Source organism: Podarcis vaucheri, assembly GCF_965113315.1.
Source record: "Podarcis vaucheri genome assembly, chromosome: 5".
Classification (NCBI taxonomy): domain Eukaryota; kingdom Metazoa; phylum Chordata; class Lepidosauria; order Squamata; family Lacertidae; genus Podarcis; species Podarcis vaucheri.
In genome coordinates, this window is record NC_138763.1 from 62,190,692 (window position 1) to 62,210,961 (window position 20,270).

Here is a 20,270-nt window from a genome sequence, read left to right on the forward strand (position 1 = left end):
GTCTACCATGATAGAAACATAGGGAGTTACCTTGTACATGTACACAGTCCTATAAATTGTTCTACTTAGCTCAGTATTATCTGCACTGACAGTGGCTCTCTGGGACTTCAGGCACTGCCACCATGCTGCTATCCTGCCCCACCCTCATCCCTGTCATAGTGCTTATAGACAGGCAGCCTTTCTTGCAGCAGCTCATAGCAAGTCTGTAGCTTAGTGACAATAATCTTCTTTGTATGCAGAAGGTCCCAGGTTCAATTCTCAGCATCTCCTGGTAGGTCTGGGAATGTCCTTTGCCTAAAATCCTGTACTGCTACTGCAAGATCAGTGCAGATAGTATTGAGGTAGACAGGCCAGTGGTCTGACTAAGTATAGGCCAGCTTCATGTTATAGCAGTGTGTTGGGAGTTCAGGCATTAACAAGCTAAGTTGAATACCCCATGCAGATTCTTAATAAAATGTGTCCAAGTTAATTCCAATTATTGTATGTTGTCTCCACTCAGCAACGAGGGCAATGGGTCATTGAATTAGTAATGTATAGGAAAAGCAGTTGAAATAATTAAATGCAGTGACGTTTGTTAGGGGAAAACACAGTAATTCCAAATTAATGGGGAATAATTGTGAAAATTGCCGTCTGGAAATAGATCCAGGAGACAGTAATTCAAAGTGGGAGCTCTTAATTCCTGGCAGATGTGATAATGTTGGTGGAGACCACACTCAGTAATCATATATTATTTCTGCTTCTCTAACCCTTCCAAAAAGCAATATAGGAAACTGACAGAGTAAATGGGGGTATTTAAATGATGCTGAAAAGCATGAAGGCTGCAATCCTGTACACATTTACCTGGGCATAAGCCAAACTGAAAACAATGAGACTTCCTTCCAAGTAGACATGTACACCACATTTAACACCACAGGCTTAGGTTTCACAAGCAGAACCTATAAAAACTCAAAACCCATAAAATTGAAAATGTCAGCATCTTTTTTATCCAAAAATGAATATTTCACAAGGAATTTAATCATCCGCCACCCCGAAGAAATCAATTTCGTAAGAATAATATAATAAAATCTCAAAGTGCTAAAAACAACCCACCTCTCACTCTATGTGAAAGGAAAAATGAAAGTCCTGTATGTGCAGGTTTAATTGTTTTGTTTCAAAAACAGACATTTCTCCACCACCACCAACTTGGTTAAAGGTAAAGGTAAAGGTACCCCTGCCCGTACGGGCCAGTCTTGACAGACTGTAAGGTTATGCACTCATCTCACTCTAGAGGCCGGGAGCCAGCGCTGTCCGCAGACACTTCCGGGTCACGTGGCCAGCGTGATGAAGCTGCTCCGGCGACCCGGCACCAGAGCAGCACACGGAAACGCCGCTTACCTTCCCGCTATAAAGTGGTACCTATTTATCTACTTGCACTTAAGGGTGCTTTCGAACTGCTAGTTGGGCAGGAGCTGGGACCGAACGATGGGAGCTCACCCTGCCGTGGGGATTCGAACTGCCGACCATGCAATCGGCAAGTCCTAGGCACTGAGGTTTTACCCACAGCGCCACCCGCGTCCCAACTTTGTTACTTCTCTTTTAGATACTACTGCTTAGTGAACTGATCAATAAGAGATCCAGTGTGATACAGAGGTAGACCAGGGTCCCCATCCCCACGTCTTCACCAAGAATCTCACTTGGTGACCTTGGGCCAGTCACTCACTCTCAGCCTAACCCACTTCACAAGGTTGTTGTAAGGATAAAATGGGAAGGGAGAGAACTATGTTAGAGATCTAAATGCACTCAATCAATCAATCTGTCACCAGAATACTGTCAGTGTCTGCGTAAGTTCAGAAGCAGGTTGTGGTGTTTCCACATAAATGATGTCACTACAGAAAAGGCTCGCCAATCAAACCTCCATTAACTTTGGCACCACCAGAAGGGCCTCACCTGATGCCTGGACTGTTTGACCTTGAACAGACTTCAATTTTTGTGCTCTTTGTCTATCTTTCCCCAGAAAATATTTCCCCATTGTCATTTCATTTGTGTTAGCCTTTGTGATTTCAACTGTCTCAATGACCTGTGGACAAAAAGCATCCCCGTATATTACCTATCAGCCATTTCACAGGACATTTCTTCTTCTTTTTATTGTAGAAAATGGGCTTAACATCTACTATTTGCTGACATGGGTGTTTTGGGCCATTATATTTCATGTGCAGAAACCAACACTTTATCAACAATAAGCACCACTGGAAAGAGATGGAGTGAGTCGAAGAGTGCATCTCCGATCATGTCCCAATCTCCTAAGATTGCTATAGCCTCAGCCTAAGGTCATCAATCCGCAAAGAGTAAACTATGCTGAGACTCTGGAAATAAACAATACATTCTGTGGCTCCTGAGACATGTGAAGCTCATTTTCAGAGGGGGAAATACAGCCAGACTTTGTACCTGGAGATTGTATAAAACAGCAGTTGTGTGGCAACCTCTCCATTTTTTTCTTGAAAAGAATAACATCTGAAATGACCTTCCAATGATACAAGGTAAACTGCAGCAGATTGGCCTACCATTAAGAGACCTCAAGCCTCCACTTAGCTTTGCTTCACGTTACAAGTAAAACAAAAGGTGTGGTTCTACTCCACTCCCCACATGATGGCAGGGATGGGCTTAGAATGAAGCATACATCCTTCTCTGACAGCCTCTCACAGCTGAAAGAAGCATCATTGATGGAGGGAGGCTGCCCAAAATGGAGTTGAATTGGCCATAAACCACTGAATCCTCTGCTACTACTCCTGCTTTCAGAGAGAGACCTGATACGGGTCCCTAAAAAAAATAAAATAACAAAAACAACTGCCCTATGTTCCGCCCTGACACAAGGAGCTGGGGACTTAGGATTGCTCTGCCCATAGGTGCCAATGCCCTGGGTGCCCAAGCACACAGAAAATTCCCCATGAAGGGGTCGGGCACCCATGGGTTGGGCACCCAGGCACCCATCGTTGTGGAACCAAGTAGGCATTCCTGTCTCTGCCCATCTCATAGAGTAGAGTATATTTTATATAAAGTTCTAGATTCAGTCCCAACAACTCTAATGAAAGTTTTTCAGAACTGACAAAGACCTTTGCCTGATACTACGGAGAACACTGAGCTAGGTGGACAAATGGCCCAGCCCATTATTAACAGGAGCATGCCTATTTGTGCCTACTCAGAACTAAACTCCATTGAGTTCAATAAGTCTTATTGGTTGGTTGGCATCTGTCTTGAGAGACAATGGAGTGCACCTCTAGGGGTGAAGTCAAACTGCTGCATTAGCGACACCAAAGTGACCTCCCTGGGTGCAAGCCTGGGAAGTGTATGGAGGTCCTAGGCTGCCCAGATGACAAGACCCTCCTCTTTGCCCCACTGATGTGTCCAAAGGAAAGCAGAGTAATGCGTTTGGCACCAGCTTGGCTGCAGGAGTTGTCAGCATACAAGATGCCACCCAACCATCTTAGGGACTCCACTCTGGATTTGTGTGGGGTTTACTCCTTAGCTTTTCCTTCTCCCAAAGATACCCTGAAAAGCATTGGAGGTTTAGGATCAGAGTTTTCCTTCTTCTATAGGTTGCTGAGACCTTTGGAGGAGGGGGGGGATATGAAAGGAGTAGCTCTCCACCTTCTGTAGCAGTTTCTTTTTCTTCTTCTTTTTAAAGTTGTAATTCAAGGGATTTTTCAAGTGTAGTTTTAATAGATATTTTTAGACTATGCTTTAAAATTGTCAAATTACCTCTTTCTATACCCTGCCCTGGGATTATATGATGTAGGGTGGGCTATAAACATTTATAATAAATACATAAAATAAATATAGGTATTTTGCTTTGAGGATAGTCATATCAGTGAAATATGGTACCCTGAAGTCTACTCTGTGTAGCACTGTTTTTGCTATCCACTCTGTTCTAAGAGCTATTCCACTGAGGTGCCATAGCACTTGATGATTGATGGGGATCCATTGGTCAAAGTGAGGAAGTCGCATTCTTTTACTCAGTTGCCTTACCGTGCTGCTTTTGAAAGTTGTTAGGACTACTGGGGAACTTTCCATGAAACGCTAGCCTACCAATGATGAGCTAGTTAAGACTTCTGGCTGGATTTGGTGTATGGCAGCCTTCTAAGCCCTCAAAGAGCTTGATCCACTGTCCAGTTAAGCCAAAGAACTTGGATTGAAGTCACTTTGTATAATATAGATGAAAAACGACTTCGAGCAAGCTCTTCCAGTTCTTTTCACCAAAGGGAAGGCTGAAGCTGAAATCCTTTTCAACTTCAAAAGGATAAAGGCTGCATTCCTAAACCGGTTGTGTGCTGGAGGTTTTGAATGTGTTCTTTTTCATTCACAGACAAAAGCTAGTTTTGTGACAGAAGTGTACAAGCAGTCTAAAGGAACGCCAATTGTACATATTATAACAGATATTAATTTGAAAGACACTTATTCCAATTTTATGTTGAGACGGAAATTATCACTCAATAACTATAAACATTCATTTGCTTGCTCCATTACATTGCACTAATGCTGGGCAAATAACCTGCCACGAATAAATGAACTGCTGGATTTTTCCTCTTCATCTATTAGCAAATTAGCCACAAATGATCAACATTTGTCATTATTGAATTATTAGAAATATTTGAGGGGAAGACTTATGAGTTGAACCATATGCACGTCTATTCAAAAACATGTCCTCTTAAATTCAATGAAATTTACTCCTGGGGCTAAGGTGGTGAATCTATTTTCAGATCAAGGGCCAAGCATGGCCCACCCATGAGACAAGGTGAGGAGACCACCTCAGGCAGCAGGATTCACAGCAGCCTCTCAGCGAATAGGAGGCAGTGCTATTCTCCTCCCACCCCTCGGGAAAAAATGGTGTATGCTGCCCTCTAGGGCCCCTGCCCCTGCCTGGCGTGATTCAGAGTGGGCCCCATTCCCCATCACAATGGCCTTTGAGTCCCACTTCAACCATAGGGTAAAGTTCATCTGATTCCCCTGCTTGTAATGAAAACAAATCATTATCCCCCCCTTGTTCCCAATGTAGATCTTCACTTACCCCATCTTCCCTGGTGGGGATGGCTAAGTGGGAATTTGAACCTCGGTTTCCCAGGTCCAAGTCTGGTACTCAAACTATTACACCATGCTGGCTCTCAAATGACTAGCCTATTCTCCATGCTTGAATAGCAGTTCTCCTAGTGGTCAGCAACAGGTGGATTAAACATGGACAAAGATTTATTCCGCAAGCAAAGTGAAGGAGGAGAATTTCCAGCTATCTTATCTACTGGCAATAAAACCAGTGACACCATTTTGTATCTGCCACTTATCGAGATGGTCATAAGTATTATGACCAATTTGAAAGGGGCTTTGGCTTTGTTTATTGCAGAGGAGGAACATTTCTCCCAGAACACAGCCACCGATAATACTTGGATAATGGTTGCTATTAAAATCCTGTTTTACTGTCAGCAGAATTTGCTAATGAGGCAAGCTGACAAGTGCATGAAAGTCCATGTGGCAACATCCCTGGCATTAAGAAGCATTTTTGAACATGTAGTGTTGTTTGGCCGTTAAGTTACTGATAGGAAAAATACTTAGTCACTTCCCAGCTGTTCGGTGGCAAGCTATGACATAAAATTTAAACCATTAAATAAGTCTGAAAGCAAGAGAACAGGTGGCAAATGGTTTATATGGCAGATGGTGCCTTTTTAATATTTGTACTGGCTGCTAATTTACAATACAAGAGTCCATAACAACCATGCCGTATTTTACCTTTCTTATTCCAGAAATTGGTGAATTGTAGGAGGGTATATGACAATAAATACCACAATTCTTCTTTGTAACAGGTAGAGTTATCCTTTGGCTAGCCTGATGAAGCACATATAAAATGTATAACAATGGATTTCTATTCCAGGTGTCCTTTGTTCCCAAAATGTGAATCAAATTCTAAAGCTTGTGTATTTTAGACCCTTAAACTCATCTCAGTTTCACAGCACCATCCTAACTACCGTACATCGTGCTGAATTTAATGTGGCTTACTCTCGGGTAAGCAGGGCTAGGAATGCAGCTGAAATTTATGTTTAAAAAACTCTGAAAGTTCTATGTAGGTCAATAATAAGCAAATAAATCCCCTTCTTTTCTGCTTTCTAGAAGAGAGCATATTTTATAATAGGCAGATGCACTGAAGAGTTGCCTCTTTCTTATTATAGTAATTCTATGGTCAGATCGCTATGAGAAAACCCTGCTTCCATGGCACATTTCACCCCTTTCCCTGGTTTGTGAATAGGTAGACAAATAAATAAGTAAAAATTCCAGAGCAGCTAAAAAGAGACACAGAGACAATTGTGACAAACAAGACATGCAACATAAATCCTTCTAAACTAAAATGGGAACAATCATGGCATTGTAAATACCATCTGATATGCAAAATCATCACCTGCTAAATCCACAATGCAAGATAAATAAGGGTAATAATCATTTTATAAAGCGTGGCATCACATAATCTTATGAGCGCAGTACCTATAACATGGGTTTGCTCTTATTTGAAATGTAAAGTACGGCGCAGGTGTATAGGCAGTAATTTGAAAAGATCTGTACTGGCCAAGACCCAACTGCTTTGAGACTTGGATCTAACCACTCAACCTGTTTCTGAAGCATTCTCTGGAGCTCATATCAGCTGCAGCCTGAGCTCACTGCCCCAGTTCCACTTCTGCTCGCAATGGTGGTATTGCTGCCTACCGCTATCATGTTGAATTAAACACCTATCCATTAATATGTGCTACATAACAATTATTATTTATAAAATACCTGAAACACTGGCTCAGTATTATCTACACCAAGGGAAACCAAAGTGATGTATTCCAGATGTTCTTAGACAATTGCAGTGTTCATCTGCCCCCAACCAGAATGGCCAATGGTAAGCTGTGGTCGCATTGGCTATCCCTGGTCTATACTTTCATCAGGCAGCAGCTTTCCAAGATTTAAGAGACACCATAAATTGAACCCAGGTCATTTTGCATGCAGAGCACTGAGCTACACACAATATAGTTATTAAAAAGAGCAGTCCCTGACTACAGACCTACAGCATAATGGCAAGAGCAGGGAAGCTGCAATACTTGTGCTGTTCAGCACAAATGCGGTATTGTGTTGTATCCTTCTTTGGGTGTGGCTTGTTTTGATTCCAAGAGCATTGTAGAGGCCCTTGGGCAGAAACGTGACCTAGAAATACGGATATAATTAACTAAAATAAAAAGGAAGGAGGAATGGACATTTATAGTCTAGCCTGGAGGTGATAGAGCCAACGGTAGCTCACTATGACTTGTTTGCAAAGCATTTTGAGGATAACATTATTTACATCTGCTGGGACCTTGACTCCATTGTTACAGAAGATGAAACTCAAGAGGTGTCCAGAATGCTGTCTAGTCCTATTATGTTGAATGAATTTCAGTTAGTAAGGCTTGAGGATGTCAACAAGGTTTTTGGATCTACCAGGGAAACCATGTGTGCTCTGGATCCTTGGCCTTCTTGGTTGATAAAAAGTAGCAGGAAGGGGACAGCTGGCTGGGCCAGGGAGGTGATTAATGCCTAGGGTTGCCATACAACTGGGAAAACCCAAACATATCCTCTTTTTTGGGGGGGGCAGCATGCCCATCTGGCTGGATTTTTACATTTTAAAGGAAATGTCCAGTTTTGGGGGACTCGGGCAGCTCTGACTCCGGCTCTCATTTGGGCTATTGTGCATGTCATGGCTGCTGCCAGCTGAGCTGGGTAAAGAGGTGAGGTGGCAGCAGCCCTGCATGCCTGCATGCCTCTTTCCCTAGCTTGGTCTGACAGTGACTTGGGCTGTCCTATGTTTTGCTCTTTAAGCTATGGCAACCTTATTATTTCCTCCTTGTGAGAAGGGGTGGTCCCTGTTGCTTGAAAGAGGCAGTGGTAAAACCAATACTCAAGAAACCCTCCCTGGATTCAGAAAATGAAAGTAATTACCTGCCAGGTGCCATTTGCCCCTTCTTGTGCAAGATTCCTGATTTCTAGATCCATTTCAATTGGGGTTTAGGCCCAGTTTTGGCACAGAAACTGCTTTGGTCACCCTGTATGATGACCTATGTTGGGAGAGAGTCAGGGGAAATGTTAATTTTCCCTGACCTCTCAGCAGCTTTCAGTACCATCAGCCATGGTATCCTTCTACAGCGGCTGTCAGAGTTAGGTGTGGGTGGAACCACTTTGTGGTGGTTCTGGTCATACTTGGATGGCGTTGCACATTTTCAAGAAGTGTATACCTTAGCGAGAAAAATTGTGGAAGGGAGAGAGAGCCTTATATTTATATTTTGTTTAAGAGGTCTACATAAAATGGTATAAAACATTCATTAAATATAGCAATAAAAGCACACTTATGTAATGTTCACCAAATGCATACACATACACACATCAATTCCTTTGAGTTCAGCACTAACTAAAATTTGAAATCTATAGAGCTACACTGCTGTCAAAGTGATGGAGAATTCAAGCTTCATTGCAAGACAAAAAAAGAAAGAAAGAAAGAAAAAGACCTTACAATAAGCTGCCTCTGTATCGATTCACATGCAGCGCCACCTTGGGCCTCCTGCTTGCTTTATTTATTATCTCCGTTAATCACCATGGGAGCATCAACAGATTCTTCCCAAGGGTTTCATGGACAAAGCAATTTGCAAATCACAGATACTACACAAAGCCCTGGAAATGCATGCAAACTTTCCCTTTTCCCTCTTTCCCCTTCCGAATTAATTGTAGCTTTCCACTTCCAAAACAATTCAGGCTGCTCTCTTGAGATGTTACGGGGGACGGAATGTATGTCCCCAAAACTGGCCTTCTAATTTGCAAACCATAGTTCATAGGAAGCCTGTTCTGCATCTCACTACTGGGAGGAACAGGAGAAAGAGAACAAACCTTAAGCAGCTAATACTGGATGAATTAGCTGCATGTGTGATTGATTCTGGGCTGCCCCTAAATGAATTAACACATTATGACAAATACTATTTGTATTGATATTGGCCACAATCCAAAGCATGCCTAAGCCCAGTGATTCCATGTTAAACATGCATAAGCCCGGTTAAGCACATGTAAGCTCAGTGATTCCATGGAGGAGCAGCCTTTGGCTATCATGAAATGCGAAGACTAATTTTTAATGTATTTTGAGAGGGAAACTTGTTGGAGGTGAAAAACTCTCCTGTTATACTACATCAGTAATTATATTTGTCCTATAAGGGAGAGTTTATGGAAGAAAACTTACTTCTTTGGCTGATTTCTAAAATCTAGCTCTTGTTATTTAAGTGTATCTGAGCATTTTCTTCTGTTCCTTCCCAATTTTGGGAAGCAATTTCTTTTCACTTGCTCTTCCCATTCTCTGTCAGTGTCCAAAAGGAATTAGAACAAAAGTATTGGCCCAGCTCCCAAAGAAACCAGGCCAACTGCATGAGTTGATATATTAATGACCTTCCTGGATCAGGCCAAAGGCCCATCTAATCCAGCATTCTGTTCTCACAACTAGATCCCTGTAGGAAATCTGCAAGCAGGACCCAAGTGCAACAGCACCCTCCCTGTACGTGATTCCCAGCCTGTGATTCAGAGACATCCATCAGCTGGAGGTAGAGCACAGTCGTCATGGCTAACAGCCAGTGACAGAAATAGACCATCTGCCCATCCACAAAGCCCTTATGTTTGACAATGGATGAGAGCAGCTGAGACACAGGACATTAGGGTGTCTGCTGAAAACAAGCCCCCCAATAGAAAATGGAGATGTGGAAAAAGAGATGAAATTCTTGCCTTTGATAGCTTATGAAGCTGGATGAGAGGTTAAAATTTGCCGGGAGGGGGTTGAATTCTGTGAAGTTAATAACAATGGGAAAACCCAGGGGAAAGAATACCTTTCTCACTCTCAAGAACTGCGAGTTCTGTGCTTATACAGCTATAAAATGTTCTGATATGGGGCTGGTGCTTCTCTAATACGATATGGTATGGTAGAGAAAAGCTGAAGGGAGATAAAAGCATCCTTTATCTCTTCCTCCCTCTCCCAGTCTGAACAGCACTGCAAACTTCCTTAAAGGGAAGTCTTCTTTCTGCACATAACTGTTAATCTCTTTCTACACAAAACTGCTCCATTTTGGGGAAGTTTTGCTCCTCTTTTCTCATGCTTTCTGAGAAGTTCTGCTTGTAGGTTTTTTCCTGCTTTTGCACACAGTGTACGAACCTGCTCTTCACGCCTAGCTGACCACATTCACAGAACTTGATTATTACATTGTCTCATGCTATGATCAATCATTAAGTAACAGACATCCCAAGCTCATGGAAAACAAACTGTACCTGCTCTCCATGCCTAGCTGACCGCATATACAGAACCCGATTGTTATATTGTTTGTGCCAATTAATCCCTAGTTACAATTCAATTAGGAGGCTTCACGCCTGTCCAGTTCTAGCGCAGATTCTCAGCCTCTCCCCATCAATGATAAATGATCACATGTAATCCCCACCTTTCAGATGTAATTCCCGCCTTAGTACTTATGTTAACCAATTACAAGTTTCTGTGTGTATGTATCAACCAATCAGCCACAGGCCCACCTGTGGCAATGCTTGCAATATTCAATAAAATAGGCTCTCAGGGCCCGCCCTGAGAGACGCCTAGCTACACCTGCCTCTCTCGTCTCCCGTGATTTTTCATTTCTACATCTGGTGACCCCGACGTGCCAGATCCCTTGCGCAGCCGAAGCAGTCAGCCAGCCTCATACTTCACTCGACTGGAGAAGTCTTAGCCGGCTACACCGTGAGTATGGGGGGGGAGCTTACAAAGTCCCAGAAAGTGCATGCTACTGAACTGCTCCATTTAGTCAGACAGAGAGGTGCAGGTGCTCATGTTTCTTTAAAGGAAATTGAACGTTTGCTATGTGAGATTGCATTCCAATGCCCCTGGTACCCTGAGGCAGGTTCCTTGGGGGTAGAGGCCTGGCAAAAGATTGGAAAAACCTTTTTTGAAGAACCCAGGGCTCCTATCCACTGTCTGCTAACTTGGCAGAAGTGCGCAGTTGCCGTGGCAAACTTAGGGCCCCTGGCCTCTCAGGCGTCTCCCACGGCTCCTGCACTTCTAACTATTGCAGACAATCCCCCTCCTTATCCTAAGCTTTTGCCTCCTGCACAATCCTGCCAATCCCTCCCTCCTTTGCCTGCTTCCAACCCATCCACCCCCCCTTCCCCCCCTCCTGCATCTGCTCATACAGGAGCTGTCCCTCAGCCCACAACCACCACCCCCATCCCCCCTTCCCTCCCTCCTGTGTTTCCTTTGCCTGCATCTCAGCCAACATCCACTTCCTCCCCTCTTTCTTCCCCCCCACTTTCTTCCCTCCCTCCTTCCACCCCTCCCTTGCCTGCTTCAGCTCCTGCCAGTTTCACGGGAGCTGTCCGTGTTGCACTTTCCCAGGCAAGGCAGAAAGGGCTCCTATCCTTAGAGGAAGAATCTGTGTGGGCTGGTGAAACCCCATCAGCTTTCCCTGTCTCCAGCTCAACCCCATCAGCTTTCCCTATTTCCTACACTAACCCAGGCACTGCGCAGCAACAGGTGTTGTACGAAACCCTTCCCTATTCTGTAATGAGAGAATTAAGAAGGGCCATTGCTGATTCCGCTTTAAAATCCACTTATGTGACAGGAATGCTGGATGGAATAGCAACTGCTTCAACTGCAATCGCCCAGGTCATTTTGCAAAAGAATGCAGAGCACCTGGCGGTGGGGCGCACAGGAATGGTGATGCCAATAAGGCTAAACCTTCCAAGAAATGCCCAAAGTGCGGTAAAGGCTATCATTGGGCAAATCAGTGCAGGAGTTCGGGAAACTCCTTAGGGGCCCCACTCCCGGGCCAGGACAAATAGGGAGCCCCCCCCCTCCGCCGTTAGTCTCCACTATTAAAACCATCTCAAAGGATACACGCTCTGATTTTACCATCGACTTAATTAATCAAAAAACCAAAGACACTGTTTTACCTGGTGAAATTGTGCTTATGACCACCCAATTACCTCCTAAAGTCGCAGGCTTAATTTTACCCAAATTTTCTGCGACCAAAGAAGGAATCCAGGTTATTCCTGGTGTTCTGGATCCTTTATCCCATTCTTGATATCGCCGCTTTGTGAAAATGACTAACGATTGTGATGCTTTTGTCTCCTTTTTCAGTAGGTCTGAATATATCTCTTTAGTTGTTTCTCTCTTAGGAGTCCCTGGATTGGCTGTACAGAATCGTATGAACATTAACTCTTTAGCTTGTTCTGCAGAAGAAGCCCTGAATTTTACTTCACAAGCTTCTCACCTTTTGAATAAAGAACAGAGTGAATTTCACTATGGACTTTTTCACTATGGACTTTTACAAAATCGTTCTGCTATCACTATTTGCTGATGCTTCATCATTATGGCTGTGAAAAAGTGGACAACATGTGCTGTTTCAATATTACTGATAATTCCAAAGTCATCCAAAAGCAGATCTCTCATTTGACCTAATCTTACTTGGCTTCGTAATCTCTTTCAATATGCCCTTGTCATTATATGCATCTTAATTTTGTTATGTTGCTTCCTTCAATGCGTTCCTGGCCTCATAAGCCTTTTCTCTCGGCTTCTCTCTCCCCCTCAACCACCTAATAAACTTCTCGCCGCCTACTTTGCGAAATGGCAACACCAACAGTAAACCTAAGGTGAGATGTGGACGGGCTTATTTTGGGCATGCGTTGGCAAACCACGTATCCCGAAGTATTCTTGTCCCATCGATCCTGGACGGACTTATTTTGGGCATGCGTTGGCAAACCACGTATCCCGAAATATTTTTGTCCCATCGACCCTGGCGAACTTATTTTGGGCATTTGTTGGCACACCACTAATCCTGAAATATTTTTGCCTTATTTACCCAGAATGCCTCGCAAACAAGAAAAGAAAGGGGGAGATAAAGGGAAGTCTTCTTTCTGCACATAACTGTTAATCTCTTTCTACACAAAACTGCTCCATTTTGGGGAAGTTTTGCTCCTCTTTTCTCATGCTTTCTGAGAAGTTCTGCTTGTAGGTTTTTTCCTGCTTTTGCACACAGTGTACGAACCTGCTCTTCACGCCTAGCTGACCACATTCACAGAACTTGATTATTACATTGTCTCATGCTATGATCAATCATTAAGTAACAGACATCCCAAGCTCATGGAAAACAAACTGTACCTGCTCTCCATGCCTAGCTGACCGCATATACAGAACCCGATTGTTATATTGTTTGTGCCAATTAATCCCTAGTTACAATTCAATTAGGAGGCTTCACGCCTGTCCAGTTCTAGCGCAGATTCTCAGCCTCTCCCCATCAATGATAAATGATCACATGTAATCCCCACCTTTCAGATGTAATTCCCGCCTTAGTACTTATGTTAACCAATTACAAGTTTCTGTGTGTATGTATCAACCAATCAGCCACAGGCCCACCTGTGGCAATGCTTGCAATATTCAATAAAATAGGCTCTCAGGGCCCGCCCTGAGAGACGCCTAGCTACACCTGCCTCTCTCGTCTCCCGTGATTTTTCATTTCTACACTTCCTCTTTCAGGTTGCCTGAAGACCTCAACACAGACATTCCTCTTGATAGGTGGAGATGGTGTATCATCTTCATCATCATCAAGTAATAATCAAAAATTGTTACTAACAACATTATTAGTGGTAGAGGTATCTAGTGTTCCCATTCTATTAGAGCAAGAGACTTGCACTAGCAGAACGTAACAAACGCAAACAAATAATGTATTACTTATACCCCGTCCATCTGACTGGGTTGGTCCAGCCAATCTGGGCAGCTTCCAACAGAATGGTGTCCCCTGCACACACCCACACCCACAACCCGTTAGCTCTAGAGGGTTGGGGGACTCACTACCTTGTAACACTCCCTCATCCCCTCGACCCAAAAACCTTTGCCAGAGGTCTCCGCATAACATTATTATCAACTATTATGACATGCTCCATCTGAGCAAGAGAGAGGCAGGCAGGAAGCCCCTGGTGCCAGTTGTTGACACAGATGTGCATCTGTTTCCATGACATTGATGTTGCAATGCTCACCCAAGCCCAATTAAACTGACTGGATATGCTTTGCGATACAAATGAGATTTCACATCTACATCCAAAAACGATTAATACATGTCTAGCTGCCAACAACTGCAATTGGAATGCTATCATCATCACCACCACCTTGATGTGCAATGGAGTCGTACCATTAACTAACAAGCAAATATATATGTAACAAATATTGTTTTCTTTCAAGGCGCTACAGGAGAGCAAACCCTTAACTGTTTAATATACTCCTGTAACACTATTTCTTCAGAATCTAACCTGCTATGCAAAGATAGGACGGTGGTAGTGTTAAATGAAAGGTTCTTATATTATTCCATTTTGTTTATTTCTATTATGATTAGATTGCCCTCTCTAAAGTTTATGGATGGCAAATATGAAAAGAGAGCTCATTATCATATTATTCTGCAAACTGGATAATGAAAATACAATAATCTCTGGGGTTCGCAGATGGCACTCTTCTTCCAAAGATTTATTTTGGTAGGAGTTGAGGGCAATAAGTCATGCTTTATAAATGTCGACATACTGATCTTTTTAACTGAAAGGCAGACTGGCTGTAAAATATACTTTACACATGGGATTAGCTCTATATTAGATTATTTGCTTCCTTGATGTTTTCCCAATCATTAAGTTCTGTAGAGAAACAGAAATGTAATTTTGTTCTTGACAGCAGAGTACTACTTTTTGACCAATTGACCATTTTTTTTTACCTTTCGGGAAAGGAACTTTAATTTAACTTCAATATCTTGTCAACCATGCAGTTCAATGGGAAAATATCATGACTAAGGTGTTTTTCAGGAGAAAATGGGTACTCCACATATTTTACTATAAGAAGAGTTTCCTCTGAAGTAGCATTAAGTCACAATTAGACATTTGTTTCAGGGCCAAAATTATGCATACATATTAATTATTACCAGGTATCGCTCTTGCTTAATCCATTTAAACTCAGGATTCCCTCAAATTTCAACCTATTTGCACATACTCCAAAGGTTCTGGTGAATTATTATTATTGTCATTGTTAGTGTTATTAGAATTAATTTATTCATTGCCTTCTAAACTACTGTCTTGAGGCAATTTACACATAAAATAATTAAAAACAGTTAAAAACACAAACACATTTAAAGCAAAACTAAAACCCTAGCAAATGGACACTCATAGTGAAGACCTATTTGCCCCCCTTAGGAAAGTTTGTTGAAACAAATATGTCTTCAGCTGTTTACAGAAAGTGCAGATCATCTTTCAAAGATGCCTGTCATCTTTCAAAAACAATGCTGTTCCACAGAACAGGGGCAGTCACGTTAAAAGCCCTGCTATGAGTTACTGCAGAATGGACTTCTGAGATCTTTGGAACTCACAGAAGAGACTCTCCCACAGACCATAGTGATATAATGGGTACATAAGGAATAAAGCAGCCTCAATATCGGAACTTATATCTTAACACCAACACCTTGAACTTGGGCCGGGTAGCAATTTTGCAGGTGTTATATGCTGGTGGTAGTTTGCCCCCACAAGCAACCTAGCTGCCATGTTCTGTACCAGTTGCAGCCTCCAGATCAACATGGGCAACCCCACAAAAAAACGCATTGCAATAATACAACCATTAAGTTGTCCATGACTAGATGGCTGTGGTGAATGTGAATGCAGTGAGGTTGAGTTGCCTTTCGGACACTGGTGTTGCTCCCCCCACCCTCCCAATCTCTGATCATGTACAGGAGACATATGCATTTTGCGTTTTTATATTGTGATTTTATCCTGTGACCCACCCTGAGACTTATGGGTATAGGGTGGTATACAAATTTAATAAATAATAATAATAATATTGAAATTCTCTTCACTGCCAGGAAGGTGGTTACAACGGAGGTGACCACCTCACCAAGTAACATATCTTGGTAAATAGTCATATGTACTCACCCTCAGTTTACAATTATTTACTGCCATTGTGCATCCTGGAAACATGAGTTTCAGTTTATTGTTTAATTAGACAGCTATCATTGTATCCCATGTTTGCTTTGCTATGGAAGATTTATTTACAAGCTTAAGTAATTAGCATTTCCCTCCTGCTCTATGAAACTGTTGTAACCTAATTAGTAACAGAAGGCATACTCACAAGGAAGCTTCCCATAATCTATGTTCCTTCCTGTAGCACCAAATAGGAATTGTGGGACGCAGACTTGGGGGGGGGGGCAGGGCTGCATTGTGGACTTTTTGCAGTTCCAAGAGACATAGTAAGATAGGGTGCCAATCTGGGTCATGAACCAAAGCCATATGGACTTCAGTGATCAGATCTCCTAACTGAGCATTATCAACTAAATAATTGGACACTGGCAGAGTCATTTCAAACTCCTGCCAAGGGTCCAATGGCCTCCAATAGTGGTTCCCAATTATGTTCCCCATGGACCATGTGAAAATTGATGAGAGTCTTGGCAGACTACTTAATTATTATTATTTTGCATGTTGTACTAAGTCTAATGCACTAGGCTAGATGCCATGTGATTTTTATTTGTATTTTGACACACACATCCTAGACCACCTGAACAAAGCTCAGACCACAGTTTGGGGACCCCCAGCCTAGGCTATTAGCTCTTAGTATTACAGGATCTGGCCTTCAGGTAAGTTTTCAATGGGCCACCATGCTCCAGGTAGACAAGAGAGCTGGCTTCAACCCACACCTGTAGTTTTCCATCTCTTACAGAAGATCACCAATAATGCAGTGTGAACCAGAAGACAGGAAGAAACAAGGTGCTTGATGTCAGAGGTGTTTACACAATCCAAGCTGTATCAGTTTTCATTTTTTTTTTTAAAAAGTCCTATTGTGCATTCTGCAAGAGAGGATATCTATGAATAATGCAATTTCTTGTGCATGATTGATAATGGTTTTATTGCTTAGGCACTCCTAACATGCCATTTGATATCCTATCTGCCTTATTTTCCTGAGGAAAACAACTGCTGTCGAAACCTGACATGTTTATCATTGCAAAGCCAAGCCAGTTATCTAAATGGAAGAGCTCTTCTGCTGTGATAATCTTCTATCAAGCCTTAGGTAGTTCACATGGAGTACATGCTATAATAGCTGTACATTAAAAATGCATCTAGTATGACAACTGCTTCTCACTGGAATGCTTCTCCATTGATATGGAAGGAGCCTCATACATAAAAGGATGGAGGCAGAAATCGTGATAGGATTTGAGGCTGCTGTTTTTCCTGCACTGATTAAAGAACAGCTCATTTGCCCTTGGAAAGTCCTCAGAAGATGTTTACTAGTTAACATGGAATGAGGGTGATAGGCCAAATAAGGATATTTTGTATTGACTGTTGTAAGTCATTCTGAGAGCTTATTTCAAGTAATAAATGCATGAGAGGGAGAGGGAAAGGGAGAGAGACAGGGGGAATGTGTCTGTCATTCAGATTGCAAGGCTGGTGTTTTATAGCTTTCATGCAGAGGCTGCCTCCTGTTAAGTCAGACCCTGGTCCATCTAGTCTAGTATTGTCAACACAGTGTGGCAGCTGCTCTCTGGGGTTTCAAGCAGGTGTTCTGTCCCATCCCTACCTGGAGATGTCAGAGGCTGAACCTGGAACTGTCTACATGCAGAGCAGATTGCTCTGGCCCCTAACTCCATACAAAAGACACAACTTTTGAGTGAAACTTATCATGTGCATTGTCTCATTCATATTCACTGTCCCCATGCTCACCCCAATAGCAATGTTATGTCACACGTCATCAAAACACCACCAACGTTCTAGAAATCACTGAAGGATCATACACTTGAAGCAACCAATGAGCACAAATGGATATGTCAAAACGGATGCCCCCAAAACGAGTTCAAAATGTGGGGCCATTATTAGGAATAGGAGAAATGGGAAGACAAAGCTTAAGCAATTGCACATGAACAATTTTGGCTTCTTAGAAAAAATTCTGTCAGGATCTACTTCAAAGCTGAAATGCTCCAATGTTCTTTACAGTATCCAACTTCCACCACAATTACTTTGGAAACCTAAACCAGGAACTTTACAATGTAGTAGTTCATCTTGGTCTACCAATTTGCAAACCACAGATTTTTTTTAATGTTTAACAATAATAAATAAGGGAAATGGATCATACCTGGGAAAGGTGATGTCAAAACTGGTATTTTGATTGGTGACAAAGTTAGCACACGACATGGCTGGATACTTGTCGATGGTCCCTGAGGGGCATCTGCATCTACTGATACCATGGCTGCTGCAAATGCAATGGTCTGGTTACTGCCAGCTTGTTTAAGGCACCCACCTATGAGAAAACCAAGTATGATTTGCATTATATTCATTGAACATTGAAATTTTTTGACATTCACATAAAATCATGCACTCAGCAACCTAATCCTGCAGAAGTCCCAGAGGAGTCAAAGGAAAGATTCTATCAAAGCTGTTCCTTTCTCCATCTCTTTGGCATGGTTAAGATATTCCCTTTTTTGTAATCCATGGAAAACCTTTACAACCTAGTATGTATCAGATATGTATCAGATATGGAGTTCAATCACCAGATGCTGAAGAGTGGATAGAGAGTTTGGTTTGAATACAGAAGACTCAGATTGAAATCATTGCTCATCTATGAAACAAGTTGAGCTCCTTGGAAGAAAAGGTGGGAACTGCATGCAACATATTTGCACCTTGCTTTCCACATAATATAAATAAATCTATTATAATAAATGATCTGTTATTTAAAAAAATCTATTAACATATTGATTATCAGAAGACTTTGAGGAAGTTTACAATTAAAATTAACAAAAAAACCCTAAAAACAAATCAGAATAATTCACCATCCAGTAGAACAACTGAACAGCTGACAACAGTGAATTTTTTCAGACGTTACATATTTAGGTGTACATCGGAAAATATAAACGACTAAAGTGATAAAATGCATTTCCAAACACACGTTAGATTCCGGTGTTCCACTTGGCAAGAAGCTATAATGGGGTGCAGCTCCTCTTCAGTGTATGATCAGTAGCAAGCCAAAGATAGCCTCTGTGCAGGGAGGGGCTGCTGCTGCTAGGCACTGAAAGAGCTTGGACACAAGCTCATGGCACAAATTTGCATAAAAATGCATATGCTAATGCATGCATATATTTGCCTCTGAGAAATTAGCATTAAGGCACCCTATTAGTAAAGGGGGGAACCAACTTTAAAATGGAGCTGCACAAAACATGAGGATCAGACCCCCAGACCACATCCTAACAATCGCCTACTCCCAGTAGTGGCCAGTGTCCACTGGGACTGGCAGGGCAGTAACAGTAAGTAGAACCAGAGCTAATCACAGGCAGAACCTACTAATTCAAGACTTGTCCCCATCCTCTTCCTTGTTGAGTTGTACTAACTAAGGCTAAGGAGGAAGCTGGTGGCAGGTGGAGGCTGGCTGCAGACTGCAGTTAGTGCTCCACTTGCCCTTATGGTCTGGTCTTACTGCCTGGTTCTGTGTAGCTGCATATACACTATACTTCCCCTGCCCAAGAATCTTGGGAACTGTACCCATCATGGATCTACAATTCCCAGCACCCTTAGGAAACTACAGTTCCCAGGATTTAGAGGGTGTGTGCCTTAAGTTTATGGTGTGTACACAGCCTTAGCATGTGAAATGGCCCTTATATTTGCTCCTCAAATGAAGCAGAAGAATACGTTATCAGAGGGTTTCTAACTTTTAAGAGCAGAAGAGATGTGCTAGTTGATTCCATTAAGGAGTGGGAAATACTGTGACAATGAGGAAGAATTAACCTTTTCCTGCATAGCTTTTACCTCCACAAAACAGGTTTAGGAGGAGACCTTTGGTGCTTAATCACTGCTAAGTATGCTAAATCAACAGGAAAATGGATAGTAAAAAAACTTAAGGAAAGTTAATTTGACAAACAACAGCTGTTACCCTCTCTGCACTGAGCTCTGCATTCAAAAATTAAGCAATCATTAGCTTATTACATCATTTAGCAAATGTTTTCAGTTCAGGCGGAAATCCTCACAGCAATAGAAGGCGAGTAGCAATTCTGAAAAAGCCCTGTTTGATCTGAGTCATGACTTTAGGCATTTCCTAGCGACATATATTATATGACAGATTTTCTTTTGATGCCATTACCTACATGATTGCTGGGAATATATAGTCTATCTGCTCAAGGAGGTGAAAAGTTTAATAATGAACTGGCCTAGATGTCACAGGATGCATTTGATCTACTTTTTCT

The 20,270-nt window shown here is 42.3% G+C and overlaps 1 protein-coding gene across 2 annotated transcripts in view; it reads right to left on the minus strand.

Annotated features, from left to right (window-relative positions):
* TCERG1L (transcription elongation regulator 1 like) overlaps positions 1 to 20,270 on the minus strand; it is a 185,531-nt gene that overhangs the window by 138,315 nt on the left and 26,946 nt on the right. For both annotated transcript variants that reach the window (XM_082222900.1, XM_082222899.1), the window contains exon 4: positions 18,173 to 18,337. In XM_082222900.1, coding sequence (XP_082079026.1) covers positions 18,173 to 18,337 — 165 coding nt within the window. The remainder of the gene's footprint in view (positions 1 to 18,172; positions 18,338 to 20,270) is intronic.